At 36.6% G+C, this 14,009-nt stretch overlaps 3 protein-coding genes across 3 annotated transcripts; all 3 read left to right on the forward strand.

Annotated features, from left to right (window-relative positions):
- Positions 1 to 4,667: 4,667 nt before the first annotated feature.
- LOC134821412 (uncharacterized) lies at positions 4,668 to 9,043 on the forward strand. The gene is made up of 4 exons (XM_063832152.1): positions 4,668 to 4,858; positions 7,213 to 7,375; positions 7,543 to 7,629; positions 8,417 to 9,043. Exons 1-4 carry the CDS (start codon positions 4,668 to 4,670, stop codon positions 8,483 to 8,485), a joined length of 510 nt encoding a protein of 169 aa, XP_063688222.1. The 3' UTR covers positions 8,486 to 9,043.
- A 211-nt stretch (positions 9,044 to 9,254) lies between these two features.
- LOC134821186 (dnaJ homolog subfamily B member 13-like) lies at positions 9,255 to 11,961 on the forward strand. The gene is made up of 5 exons (XM_063831866.1): positions 9,255 to 9,395; positions 9,521 to 9,749; positions 9,880 to 10,116; positions 10,318 to 10,454; positions 10,867 to 11,961. Exons 1-5 carry the CDS (start codon positions 9,255 to 9,257, stop codon positions 11,071 to 11,073), a joined length of 951 nt encoding a protein of 316 aa, XP_063687936.1. The 3' UTR covers positions 11,074 to 11,961.
- A 269-nt stretch (positions 11,962 to 12,230) lies between these two features.
- On the forward strand, positions 12,231 to 13,561 carry LOC134821187 (sperm-associated antigen 8-like). The gene is made up of 4 exons (XM_063831867.1): positions 12,231 to 12,448; positions 12,591 to 12,670; positions 12,785 to 12,920; positions 13,036 to 13,561. Exons 1-4 carry the CDS (start codon positions 12,232 to 12,234, stop codon positions 13,182 to 13,184), a joined length of 582 nt encoding a protein of 193 aa, XP_063687937.1. The 5' UTR covers position 12,231; the 3' UTR covers positions 13,185 to 13,561.
- Positions 13,562 to 14,009: the final 448 nt, after the last annotated feature.

The following is a 14,009-nucleotide window of genomic DNA, read 5'->3' on the forward strand; positions in this document are numbered from 1 at the left end:
CTGAGGACTTTGAAACCACGTTCTACCCCACTCCATATCATAATTCTGACCATTTTGCTGCCCGAGTTTAGCTCCTAACTTCAATCAGAAGCTGAGTAATTTTAATTTTAAGCGCTGCAATTGCTACTCGCAAGAGCGTAAAAATAGGTTTTGGCCAAAAAACTCAACAACCTGATCTTTGAGGACTTTGAAATTATGCTCTACCCTACTTAAACTGATGATTTTGAACAAGTTAATGCCCCGGATAAGCACCTAGCTCAATCAGAAGCCGAGATATCTCGTATTAAGTGTGCAAATTATGACTCTCGAGAGAAAAAAAGGGTGTGGTCATATAACTCAACAACCTGATGTCTAGTGACTTTAGAAATATGCTCTACCCCCCTAAATGTGATGATTCTGAACAACTTCAAAGCCAAGTTGAGCTTTTAATTCCAATTAGAAGCGGAGTTATTTTGATTTTAAAGTCGCAAAAGTGCCAAAAAAAGGGCGTGGTCAATTGCGCAAAACTGCACCATAGTAACAATTTCTACCCAGGCCATATTTGTTTCTGATGGGTCACTTGAGCTATTCCAAGTCTCAAACCCCGGGCCAGAAGTTATATAGACGGGAATGTCTTCAGATCCATATGAGTATTTGGGAATTCTTGGCGCTCGATTGTAAATATGGGCGTGGTTATCTTATCTGGGAGTGGTCTGAAAGTCAAATAGATGTCACCAATCGATTTCTTGGGTCAAAAAACATGGGTCTCAACACCCAACTTGCCCAAAAAAATTGCTTACATTTTTGGAAATTTTTACGCTCAATTGTAAATATGGGCGTGGTTATCTTATCTGGGAGTGGTCTGAAAGTCAAATAGATGTCACCAATCGATTTCTTGGGTCAAAAAACATTAGTTTTGATACCCTACTTGCTTTGATTGAGCAAATATGAATTTATATTAGGAAAAGGTAAGATTTTCCCACGATCATATAAAAGGGCGTGGCCACAGACCTGGTGGACACATAACTTTTTGTCTACCCAAATTTTTTTTGATCTATAGACCCCAATAAACCCAAATAACATCACAAACCTCGTATACTCAAAACATTGTGCGGCTTTTCAGTCAGATACTTGATTAGTTTGCAGATGAAATGAAATGAAATGAAATGAGGTATTTATATCCCGCTCATATGATTGACCAACAACACAAGGAAGAGGTTAACCATGTCAGAGCGGCTGACTGTGAGTAATGTGAGCAAATGTGTAAAATGAACAAAAGTATAACTCAAAAGGGCTTAAGACAAAATTAAAACATCTTTTATTGTAAACACCACACTAAACTAAAAAGAAACAGAAACCATACAATACGTGTAGGTATTATAAATGATAATACAGTGACATGATCAACAAAAAAGAGAGACAGATCCTAGAAAGGTAGAGATCAGGACATAAAATGGAGTGCAGTAAAAAATAAAAGCCAATGTGTCTTGCAAAGTGAAGACAAATGGGAAGAAAAAACATCAAAACTGATTATATAAATGGTTCTTTAACATTCGCTTGAAGCAGTTGGTATCAGTAATACATCTCAACATTATTGGAAGAGAGTTCCATGCAATCGGTGCATGGCTTGAGAAACGTCTGTCATCAACTTTGGACCTTTTATTCTTTGGTACCTTTAACATGAGATGGTCACCAGATCTTTTCGACCTGGTCATGGTGTTTGAAAGTTCTGTATCCACTACAGCCACATCTAGTAATGCTTTTAGGTAATCAGGTGCAGTACCGTGAACTGATTTGTGGGTTAAAAGACAGACCTTAAAGAAGATTCGTTGGTCTATAGGGAGTATGTGGGCCTTCTTATAGAAGGGAACCAAGTCCGTGGTTCTGTCTTCTATGTTATAGATGAAACGAACTGCCCCATTAAGGGTGGATCTAAGTTTGTTTAGTCTGGTCTTGGGTAGATTCATGTATAGAGAATTACAGTAATCTAACTTAGATATAACCAGTTGTTTCACCAACATCAATTTAATGCCTTCATCTAGGTAACGACCAATAGTTCTTAGGTTCATCATTGTCCAGCTACATTTCCTTTTGACATTATTGATCTGTCTTTCCATATTTAAAGTTTCATCAAATTTGACACCCAGACTCTTCCAGCTGTCTCCTTTGCACTCCGTAGGTAGAATTTCAGTGCTTCCAAATTGCAGTCTGACACTGAGTTCACACTTTTTTAGAATATGGCTCTTTCCTAACACCAATAGTTCGAAAAAAATCTGGTTTCAATTTAAATAACGCGCGCCGCTAAACAGTCCACATAATATATGATATAATAGCTTAATATTTTGATTCACGATGTCATGTCAATGTTTATCGCAGCTTGGCAAGGCCCAATGGTGCATCTCGCTGATCTGCGAGAAGAATTATTTGATGCGCGGCGCGGCCCAGTAGTGCATCGCGATTCGCGTTGTAGCTTGACCATTGTTAATGGTCTGACCCGGCGCGCGCTACTCTGTGGCACTTGCCATCGGGCTAACATTTCGAGAAGAAAGCGGCGCGCGCTACTTCGAAGAAATTTAGACGAGTAACATCCGTCAACGTTGTAGCGCGATGCACTGCTGGGCCGCGCCGCGCATCTTCTCGGTAAATGCACCACTGGGCCTCGCCGAGCTGCGAAGGATTGACATCGTGAATCAATGCATCGCGTTACAACTTAAATTTATGAATGAAATTTAAAATTTTAATGTTTGGATCATAAGTTCAAGGATTTAAAGCATAAAGATATTATCAATTATTGCAATAAGTTGCTAAGTCACCTTCTTAACAGCTTTTTGTACTTTTTGCATATATATTAGTCGTTTTAATGCACCAATGCGGTTGCACTAACTGTTTCACAAGCGTAAGAGCTCTTTTTCTGCCAAGTGTTTTAAGAACAAAAATGTAATTTTTTGCTGCGTCTTGCTGAAACCTAAAAAAGTGAAGGAAAAAAAAACTAACCGAATTTTAGATTTTTGTTGTAATCGCATTTTTGTAATTTTCATGATCTGAATTGTGAATACTTTGGGGTGGTGCTTTTGTAATTTGTACCTGTTGGACTGTTCTTGTGTTTGAATAGTGAAGTTCCCTTGCTGCTTGCATTCACGAATGCCAATTGCATTCACAATACCACTTTGGACTGATGGCATGATGACTGGAACGAATTATTCCTTCGTGTATCAACTATAGTTTTATTTACGATAAATACTCTTTCGTAGTTAACTATTATGAGTATTGCTGAAAGCACAGTGTAAGGCCTACACGGACCGCCTCTAACTAGCCAATCCCTGTTTACATGCCGTGTAGCAGGGGACTAGAAAGAGCTAAACTAGTAAGCGGGGCATAGCCAATACACTATACTCCCATCATTGAGTATATTACCAACCAGAAGGAAAATTTCCTTGTGTTTGGAATCTACCAAGACGAAAGGTGTACAATCCAGCGAAATTCCGAAGATCCGCATTATGTTTTCTAGTAGTATATAATTTTCAGTCTAACATTTTATTAGACATTTGCATCAGTATAGTTGTACATTACTCTACCAAATTTTATTGCTCTGATGTGTAGTATTGCCAGATCACAATTCAGTTTGTTACAGAGTTTTATATTAACAGGAAACGATGTAACAAAGTCGATATATTTTAATGTTGCCATGGGGTGGCAAGTCCCCATTTATCGTAGTCCGATAGTTTCACTGCATTAATAAATATGCAAGTGTATCCAATATTTCCCTACCTATCTGTAGAGTCATCTGCATATCCAACTTGTTGGGAGAAGTGTTTGAATTCCTTTCGTCTTGTTTGATTTTCTTAATAACTGAATCTCCTTTAAATGAATGACCATATACTGCTAAAGTAAGTAAGTAAACTTGCTTTGTTGTAACAGTATAATGAATGAGCCAAGGATTCTGTTGGATAAACAGTACACATCTGTGTAAAATCTCGGTTGACTCGGTCGACTGGGAAAACCGTGATTGGGGGTTGAATTTAATGTAAATATATCACTATGTTATATCAATTGATATTAGACAATAAGTATTGAATTTGTGCCTATTTGCTTCTGTTATTTATTAGTGAGACAATTTTGTATTCAAGTGGTTTGTGTACTAAGGCACTCCCATTTTAACTCCCATTTTTGTCCTCTAGCACTTGCTGTCATTAGCTTATTTGCTTGCTCCTGACTTTAAAATTATAGTTACAAATCTTTTTTTTTGCGTCCTAAGTATGGTGTGAGATGTTTTGCATTTTGATTAACATGTCATCATTTAATGTCCTTTCTCAACTGTGACAGAAAGTCAGACAAAGTTTAAATTGTCAGCAATTGTTTTCTTGAAATTGTTGTTTTCTTGACACAGCAGTGATGACACCCTCAAAGAGCTTGTTGAAAAGCGTCACGATCTCCGACAGCTACTTAACAATAATCAATCTCTTGATCGATCTACATTAAGGTCATCCATCAACCACCTCACTAATAGTATCCAGAAAAGATTAGTTGAAGTGAGGTCTGCTCAAGCTGATCAGACCTATAGTGATATTACTAACACAAACGATTCAAGGAAAATGTTTGAAGCAGTAAGACATCTTCAGAAAAGTAAACCACCTAATAACTCGATTGGTGTTCATGATGAAAATGGCTGTTTGATTGCATCTGACAACATGAAAGCTTCTGTTGTTAGAGACTATCTCGAAAAACAGCTGACTCGCAATGAGCAACCTCTCGAGCCTTTTGAGGGTCTACCACGTGCTCTCAATGTCCCTTTTACTGGAGTTGAAATACATGCAGCCACCTCTAGCTTGAAAAATGGGAGGGCTAATGGTCCTGATGGAATACCCAACGAGCTAATTAAGTACTCTAATAGTACAGTCCATGAACATTATGCTGGAATCATAAACAGTTGTTTCAAGACACATACTTTTCCCATTTCCATTGGAGAGGCTACTATAACACCCTTACAGAAGCCAAAAAAACCTATTGGTCCTCTGAAGAATTTACGTCCACTCACCTTGTCCAATGCAGCCAGAAAAATTTTGTCTATGGCTACTCTTAAAAGGATCGAAGAAAAAGTGAACGCCTTCACTGGTCCATGGCAGTGTGCATATAAACGCGCTCGTTCTTGTGCTGATATTGTTTGGTGTCAGCGAGTTCTACTGTCAGTTGTCCAAAGGAAGAAATGGGAGTATCATCGCATGGGCATTGATATGTCTAGTGCGTTTGACACGATCAAACGGACTACGATTCTTGAACTCCTGAAACTGTGTGGCTGTACTGAGGATGAGCTGAGGATTGTCCGGTTGTTGTTGTCCAACACAAAGCTACGGGTGAAGGTAAATGGAGTTCTTTCAGCTGAGTTTTTAAGTCTCCTTGGAGCTTTCCAAGGTGACTGTCTATCCGGCTGTCTGTTCACCCTTGTCTTGGCTGGTGCTTTGAATGAACTTAGATGGACTATAACAATCAGTTTAGATAGGCCGATTCCCCCGATTACTATTGCTGGCCTTCCACTTGACACTGAATATGCTGATGATGTTGACTTCAATGATGAAGAGGAAGACAACTTGAGAGCTATTTTGCCCCAGGCAACAGCTATACTCGAGAAATGGAACCTCTTTGTCAATGAAGACAAAACGGACTTCACTCATGTTTATTTAGCTAGTACGGGTGAAGTCGACAATGATGGAAAATTAGTGTCGGGGAATGAAGCATGAAGGAAAAGTATCACTCTAGGGTCCGTCTTGTGTAGCAAAGCTGATATTCAGCGTCGCATAAACCTGGGATATGCTGCTTTCAACAATTACAAGAAGGCCTGGAGTGATAAACTGCCCCTAAACAAACGTCTAATACTGTACAATGCTTTAGTCGTATCGGTTCTTATGTACAACTCATCCTGTTGGGCCGTCCCCAAAATATTCCTTGAAAAACTAGATGTTGTTCACCGCAGACATCTTCGCACTATTTTGAATATAAAGTACCCAGGAGTCATCTCCAACAAAAACTTGTATAAACGCTGCAATGCTGAACCATTGTCAGAAAAAGTGGCCCGTAGTCGGTGGAGAATGTTAGGACATGTTTTGCGGGGTCCTTTTGACGGACCAGCGTTTTCTTCCCTCATTTTTGCCATCAATACACTGGACTTACCAGGGAGAAGAGAAAGACCCCAAAGCAATCTATTCTCGCTGATTGTGCATGATTTATGTAAAAGAAATATTTATTTGAATAATATCTTTGACCTGCATTATCTCCGTAATTTAGCGTATGACAAGAGATATTGGCGGGAATTACAGTGAAGTTTTTGATTTTTAGTTTTTATTTTAGGGAAAGATTAGACTTGGGCGTTGTTTTTTAAACTATCCCTTGTTTAGAACTTTGATTTAATAATTTGATTTGTACAACTCAAAACCCTGCTCCGAAATTGATTCTCTAAATTATAATTCGTAGTTTGTGTTGCCAAGTTTCAAAAACGATCCCATGAACATTATGAAGAGTAGGGAATTTAAAAATTGTCAATTTTGGTTGATATTTTGTGTGCAATAGGATAACACATACACTCTGACCTTCAAGGACCCATAGCTTTGGCCAGGATTAATATTCTTTGATAAAAAGCATCTGGAATATCTCACTCTTTGCCTTTTGAAAATTTTAAAAATAAATTATCCACAACATTGAGACCCCAGCCCCCTTAACGTATTCTCCATAATTTATAGTATACCATTTTTGAATTCACATTTTATTTATTTTAAATTTGATACAAACCAACTTGGTTTTTAAATCTCTATCTTTTAAATAGTTTATATAAAGATGTTTTTTGAAGATTTAATAATAAAAACTGCCTATTTGTGAGAAAAAATAATATATTTAAACTTTGAATTACAGTTTCCATTTAATTTAAACAGTTGATCAAATGAATGTTACTGAACAGTGAACATGACTTTGTTATTTGTTTTTCATTGGCAAAATACGATTAAATGGGAACAGTTGCCACTTACCAATTATGCGTATTATGTACTTACTGTCACCAAGATGTAACTAGGTCCAACGGAAAAATTAGGTCTCACGCAGGAATTAGGTCTCAAGCAGGCGCGGCTTTTAAGTGTATTTATATGTATATCACGCGCCTGCGTGAGACCTAATTCCTGCGTGAGACCTAATTTCTCCGTTCGACCTAGTTACATCTTGGTGACAGTAATTTAATATTCCAATTGTCAGTGTCATGGAGCATGCTGTGATCGAGAAAGCTAACCCAATAGCTTTATCAGAAGACCAGAAAGCAGCTTTAAATAAATATAAGATACAAGCTCGAAAAGACAATGAGATATTTCTGCGTCAGCATCCTGAAGTATCCTGTCTCATTTCAGATTTCCTCCATGAGGTTAGAAATGACATATTTCTGCATTTGATTCGCAAAATGAAGGTGTTTCAATAAAAAGGCTACAGCTTTGAACTAAATAATTACACCGTGTTAGGAATCTTTAAGACGTTGAAGATATTTTATAGTTCTTCATTGTAACCAGCTTTGTCGATTTTCTGTTTTGTCAGGTTTTATTAAAAAGACCAGAACAGGTGGTAGAGTTTGCTGCGAATCATTTTACACAGCCTGACATCAGACCTCGAATAAACTCTCAGGTAACAAATCTAGGACAAATTTAAATAGTTGAGTGACACATATAATGTCTTCTTTGTAAAAATTAGACCTACATATTACATATATAGGATATGAATTGTTCAAAATCTTACTTAGATGAATAATAGCAATTAGCAGAAAATTTATCGAGAAAACGAGACAATAGTCAATCATAACCCAATATGACACTCGCTTTTCATGTTTTATCAATTAAAGATAAATAATGTACTGGAGACAACATTAAAAGCTATTAATACAATTAATACTCCTATTGACCAGCTTATCTTGTCATCTTTAGTGCAGTGTGGCTTGTATTTAAATTGGAATAAATTGGCTAGGGTTTTAATCACTCAATGAATCCACAAAACTTGTAATTAAATGCCAAAAAAGTTGTTATAACGTTAGGATTGGAACATAAAAAGTGCTATCAATATCATGAGATGAATTAGTATTTAAATATCCGGTGCCATTAAACAATGGTAATGTGGTTTGATTGCTGGTTAATGTGACTGAAACAGCTATTGGGGAGGTTAACCTTTAAAACTTTATTTCAATATTGTGCCACGGTCTCAACTCATCTCGTTATCTCGGTGAAAGTTGTATTTAACAGCTTTTAAGGTTGAAGGGGTCAACAAAATTTTATTCCTATTTTATTAACTGAAACAATTACCCAAATTATACGCTCTAATAGAGGGTTAAAACAGGCCATCATGAAGGTACTACTTACTACTATGGTGGAAAATGGACTTTCAAAATCTTATCATTATATTATAATCGTTATATTTTCAGATTAAAGAGGAGAAGAAGCTACTCCGACGGGAAGCAAGAAAAGCTGTTAAATCAGCAGAAAAAGCGTAGACTTAGTCAAAACATTCATTTTAGAAAGTGAAATGAAGTGTATAAAAAACTTGCACACATATCGATCAGATGCGGACTGCGGAGACAGTTTGAGCTTGCCATAAAATTGGAAAAGATCGTTTTTTATATTTATATCTGCAAAGTGGATTATGCTGGTTTTCAACATATCAATCGAAATAAGTTCCTCTTATTTACTCGCGTCTTTAAGAGGAGTTTACAAAATTCCGTATGAAGCTTGTGTGAATAATTAAAGGAAAAATTCACTCTTACACTACAGCGAATATGGTCGCCTGTTTTTATTATTTGCACGTTTAAGATGCATGCTGATTGAAATTAAAGCATGCGACTTGTATTCGACTCTGAAATCCTGTAAATTGTACATTAGAATGTTAACTTGTATAGTAGTAGAATGTGATAAATTGTACGGTAGCATGTTAAATTATGAATTATGATATGTTTTAGTGTCAGAAAACAAAACTGATGTAAAATCACATTCTCTATTTAACTGAATCCCGATTTCAATTATTAGTATTATATCTTTGGATTTGAACAATTTGACAGTTTGTCATTTTAGAATTGAGATGTTATTCCCTCCCACAAAGTTTTTCAATTTACTATAACTATTAGAACATGCTCAGTTCTGCTTTATATGTAGAAATAACAGAACTGACTGGGACAGACAGGATTTAGGTGCCATTTGTAAAACATCGAATAATGTTTTGGATTATTTTAATCTGCAAGTTATCTCACAAAAATTTAAAATATAGCCATGGGAAAGGACTACTACCATATCTTGAATTTAACAAGGAGTGCGTCAAATTCAGAAGTGAAGAGGGCGTACAGAAAGCTTTCTCTAAAACACCACCCAGATCGTTCAGACGACCCCAAATCTGAGGAACTCTTCTTGGAGGTACCTTTTCACATCACTTGCTTCAATCTAAATTGACTTCAGCTAACTCTTCAATCTTCATTATAACCGTCCGTATCATCTATACTCGGATATGTTTTAATTTCCTACAACTGTTTACTGTTTAGGTAGCAGAAGCGTATGATGTACTCAGCAGTTCCAACACACGTGCTGTGTACGATCAGTTCGGAGAGGAGGGGCTGAAGAGCGGTGTCCCCACTACCGATCTAACTGGAGGTTTCTCCGGGGGTTACGTCTTCCATGGTAACCCAGATAAAGTCTTCAGAGAGTTCTTTGGTGGTGATAATCCCTTCAATGAGTTCTTTGAACCCCCAAAAGATCCTGACATGGCAATCGGTAGGTAGCGTCATTTTTGATTGTTGGTTATTGTTGATAGGCTAGTTGAATTTATGGTCATTAAAATGAACAAAACCTTACGAGATTGACATAAATAAACAATAGACCTCGAATTTTAAACTTTTATCAGGATTTGGGGGACTCCGTGGACGTGGTCGCCCAAAACAAGACCCACCAATCGAGCGAGATTTAGCATTAGCGCTGGAGGAAATCTACTCTGGTTGCATCAAGAAGATGAAGATCTCCAGACGCGTGATGAATGATGACGGTCACACTTCCAGCATCAGAGACAAGATCCTGACTATCAATGTCAAACAAGGGTGGAGTGCCGGAACTAGAATCACTTTCCAGAAAGAGGGAGATCAGGGTAAGTGTATGATGCGTAAAACAAGTTAACTTTACTACTTTAGAAGGGCCCTACTAAGCTAATACAGTTTATTGACTTTAATCGTGAATTATTGCAGTATGAAATATTTACTATTCCCTATTACACAAACCAATGCAACTGTTTAAAACATATGTATTTAACCAAGTTTGGCGAAATTTCGCAAATTTTGAATGTTTACAGGTCCAAACAGCATTCCAGCGGACATAGTTTTCATTGTGAAGGATAAAGATCATCCCTTGTACAAGAGAAACGGAGCAGATCTGCACTATGTGGCAACGGTTCCTCTCAGCAAAGCTCTTATTGGCTGTGTAATTGAAGTAGGTGCAAGTCAGCAAGTTCTATTTTAATATTACATAAACTAGATTTCGAACATTCCAGATCCGTATTTTTTAGGCAAACCCCTCCCCCTTGGGTGGCTTACTTAATACATGAACGACGAACGTTGTTGTAATCACTTTATAAGTCTCGAGGAATATATCACAAGCATAAAAGAATCAACATGAACAACCTGATATTTCTTGATAACTCTGAGCTCGACTTTAAAACTGTATAAATACTTTTGTATTTCGAGGTTGACACAATCTTATTGCTCATCTTCGTTATTTTTCGATATTCAAATTGAAATGTGTTTTCAATTTCCAGCTCTGTTCAAGAACAACACTTTGTTGTTTCAGCACAATTGTTTGCAAGACATATTTTGACCAATAATTAACTATTCTATAATCACAGGTCCCAACATTAGATGGGAGGACGCTTAGCATTCCAATAAACGATATCGTACAGCCCGGATACACTAAGAGGGTAGTAGGCGAAGGAATGCCAGTCTCAAAATCAAAAGACGAAGAAAAGGGCGATCTTGTAATCTCCTTTGACATTGTATTTCCGACAAAGCTGGAAGTTCACCAGAAGAGTCTGTTGAAACAGGCGCTTATGTAAATAGGTCGAGAAAACTATGAGACACATTCTTCCTTGGTTCGTTGTTCGGAACCACCCAATACAGTCAAGTGTTAGATTAAATTAATAATAAGTTATGCGCCAATATTAAGTGAGAAACCAGGATCAGATGATATAATTTTAAAACTGACAATTTCCATATTGTCGGTAGCAGAATTATTTACTTTCATGAACTGGAATACTTGCAGTTATAAATAAGCCAGAAGCCTGTATATAAGTTCTGTACATAATCGTTTGATATTGAATAATGGAGTTTTTGTTTCCAATTGTCAAATGTTTTTATATAACGCGTTTTTCCTGTGAATTTTGATACAGTGATATGTTTGGTCAAAATTCAAATCACCTCAAATAATAATCACGCGACATTTAAATTAGTAAGCGAATTTTGTGTACTCTATTATCATACTACTCTTTTATTATACTCTGATTGGGTTCATGCCATCTAACTCAAAATGTTTTTAGCACTGATCTTTAAAATGGAGAATAAGAAAGAAGAATCTTTGGAGGATCTGGCATCTCTGTTCACGAAGCAAGTACAGGGTTCCGAGTGGTTGAAAGAGCACACTCCTGAAAAATGGATAGGAGAAAATAAGGAGCTTTATCAGGAGATTCAAAATGAATATAAGAAGATTGACAATGCGATGGAAGGGAAAAAGTAAAGGAACAATTTTCCCTAGTTTGGTTTTATAATGGGCCCATTTCCACCCCAGCTTTTTTCATATTAAAATATTTTCACCAAGATTAAATTGTATTTTTCATTGACATTTTTGATCCACCAATTGGCACGACTGGTTAGAAATGAATTTTAAGTTTCTCAATTTCCACTATATTTATTTTATGTGCTATTTGATAACGTTATAGAGGTGGGAACATTGTTTTTTGACTGGATACAACATGCGATAATTTAACGTTTTACGCGCAATTATAATGCGCGGCTCGTTTGGTTGCTATAGGAACAGATCAAACTATTGTTAAATTAAAAGTGTCAGCAGTCTGTAAGAAGAATTTATCATTGCATTTGGCGCGCTGTGACTGATGAAAAATGAGCAATTCCTAACTGAGTATTGAATCTATCTTTTTTTCTATCTAGTTATCTCTTTATACTTAAAATAGCTAACGAATGTTTTCTCACCTTTAGAAATGACTCAAACCAACGGAAACGGCAAAGTTTTAATAGAGAATTGGGTGGAAGAGAGAGCGTGCGAGACGTACGATAAAGACGCCCACGGGCCAGAGGTGAACAGATCAGGGCATGTGGGGATAATATCGACTAAAGAACCAGAAACCATGGAATCCCTGAGTACAACTGTTCGAGAGACGTTCAGACCTCCTTCCAGGCCTGATATTAGACAGAAAGGTAAAGAAAATTGTGAATCTTACTGATGCAAAAGTCTGCTGCAGAATTTTACATTTTGTATGTGTCTGTACCTTGTTAAATTGACTCAAATTTAAGATTCTTCGACCAGGCATATATTTATTGAATAGTGTTCTTCTTTCAGGATCAAGGCTGTCACTAAGGGAAACTGCAGTTTATGACCAGATCTCTCAAGCAGTTGAAGAGGAAAGCAAACCACCGAAGGTATTTCTAGCTTTTAGCCCTTTATAATATGCATCTGAAAAACATACGAGATATTGTCTATACAATTTATTTGAAACTTCTATTAGTTCTAGCATCATGATATTTCAATTTCAGATAGTACCTGATTACCAGAGTACAATGCAAAAAGATTTCCACAGAGAATTTGACTCTGACTGGCCTGAACCTCTGTCCCATCACAACGTTTTAAAAGAGCTGCCCGTTTCCTACTGGACCGACGGAGTCGCTAAAGGTTTGTAATTATCACTTTAATTGCTGATGAACATATAAGGGTACAGATATGACAGTTAGATACCAGTCGAAACTGGTTTAATGATTAAAAAGAAATTTAAATTAATTGTTCGCAGGTGTTGAGGGAGTAACGCAGATACGATGTGAAGGATCGCCCTTCAAGAAGAACACAGCATTCAGCACGCCTACTGAATTCTACATGGATCAGCCTAAACCTTACGAGGATACCCAATTAGTCAAACAGCATGTTTCCAAGTACTGTTAACTAAACTCATGGCTTTAGAATTAAAGCAGAATATAACTTTGGTTCAAAATAAAGGATCGCACCGAAACCAGATAAAATTCGTGTTACAGATTAGCTTGAACTGGATTTTTGCTATTCATTCGAGACGATTTTATTACCCACGATTAAACATGACTTTAATTATTTCTTTTGACTTATATAACAGTTTCTTCTCATCATGACTTGGGGATTCCAATATAAGATGACGCATTTAATTTCTGACCTCCGATTTGACCTTTCCTGTTGTAACCATGATTTGACCATTCATATAACCATGATAACAGTATTGTATAGATATTCATGTATTATTGTAAACTGAACATCATATTGATTTGTATTTTGATAATTTTCCCTTTCAATCCCATGCCTTTCTTATTCGCTGTTTGTTAATTATCATTCCCTCAAAATAAAGTGTTCTGACACAAATAGCCATGACCATTCTTAATAGTCAGATTTGACTCTTCTGTCTGTCTTTTTATTCAGTCCGATACAGTGGAGAATGGGGATTACCTAAGATCACCTACAATATTTTAGCCCATCTTAATGGACGGTAATTTTGTAATACATTTAATAAAGCTAGTGTGTAAAAGGAAAACTTTTTAATTCATTTAAGCAATTACGTTGGTTATATTCAAATAAAATATCGTTACCATGGATACAGTGATGGTAATCAGGGACACGTTAGTTGTATTTTAAAAGAAAATATTCTTAGTAATACCATACTATGCAAGTTTAATTTTGAATATTGTGTGCACACATCAGTTAAGTCAAGTAAGATAAGGAAATCATGTCATTTAAAGTCACACC

The sequence above is a fragment of the Bolinopsis microptera genome, chromosome 9, assembly GCF_026151205.1.
Source record: "Bolinopsis microptera isolate Bmic1 chromosome 9, MBARI_Bmic_1.0, whole genome shotgun sequence".
Lineage (NCBI taxonomy): Eukaryota > Metazoa > Ctenophora > Tentaculata > Lobata > Bolinopsidae > Bolinopsis > Bolinopsis microptera.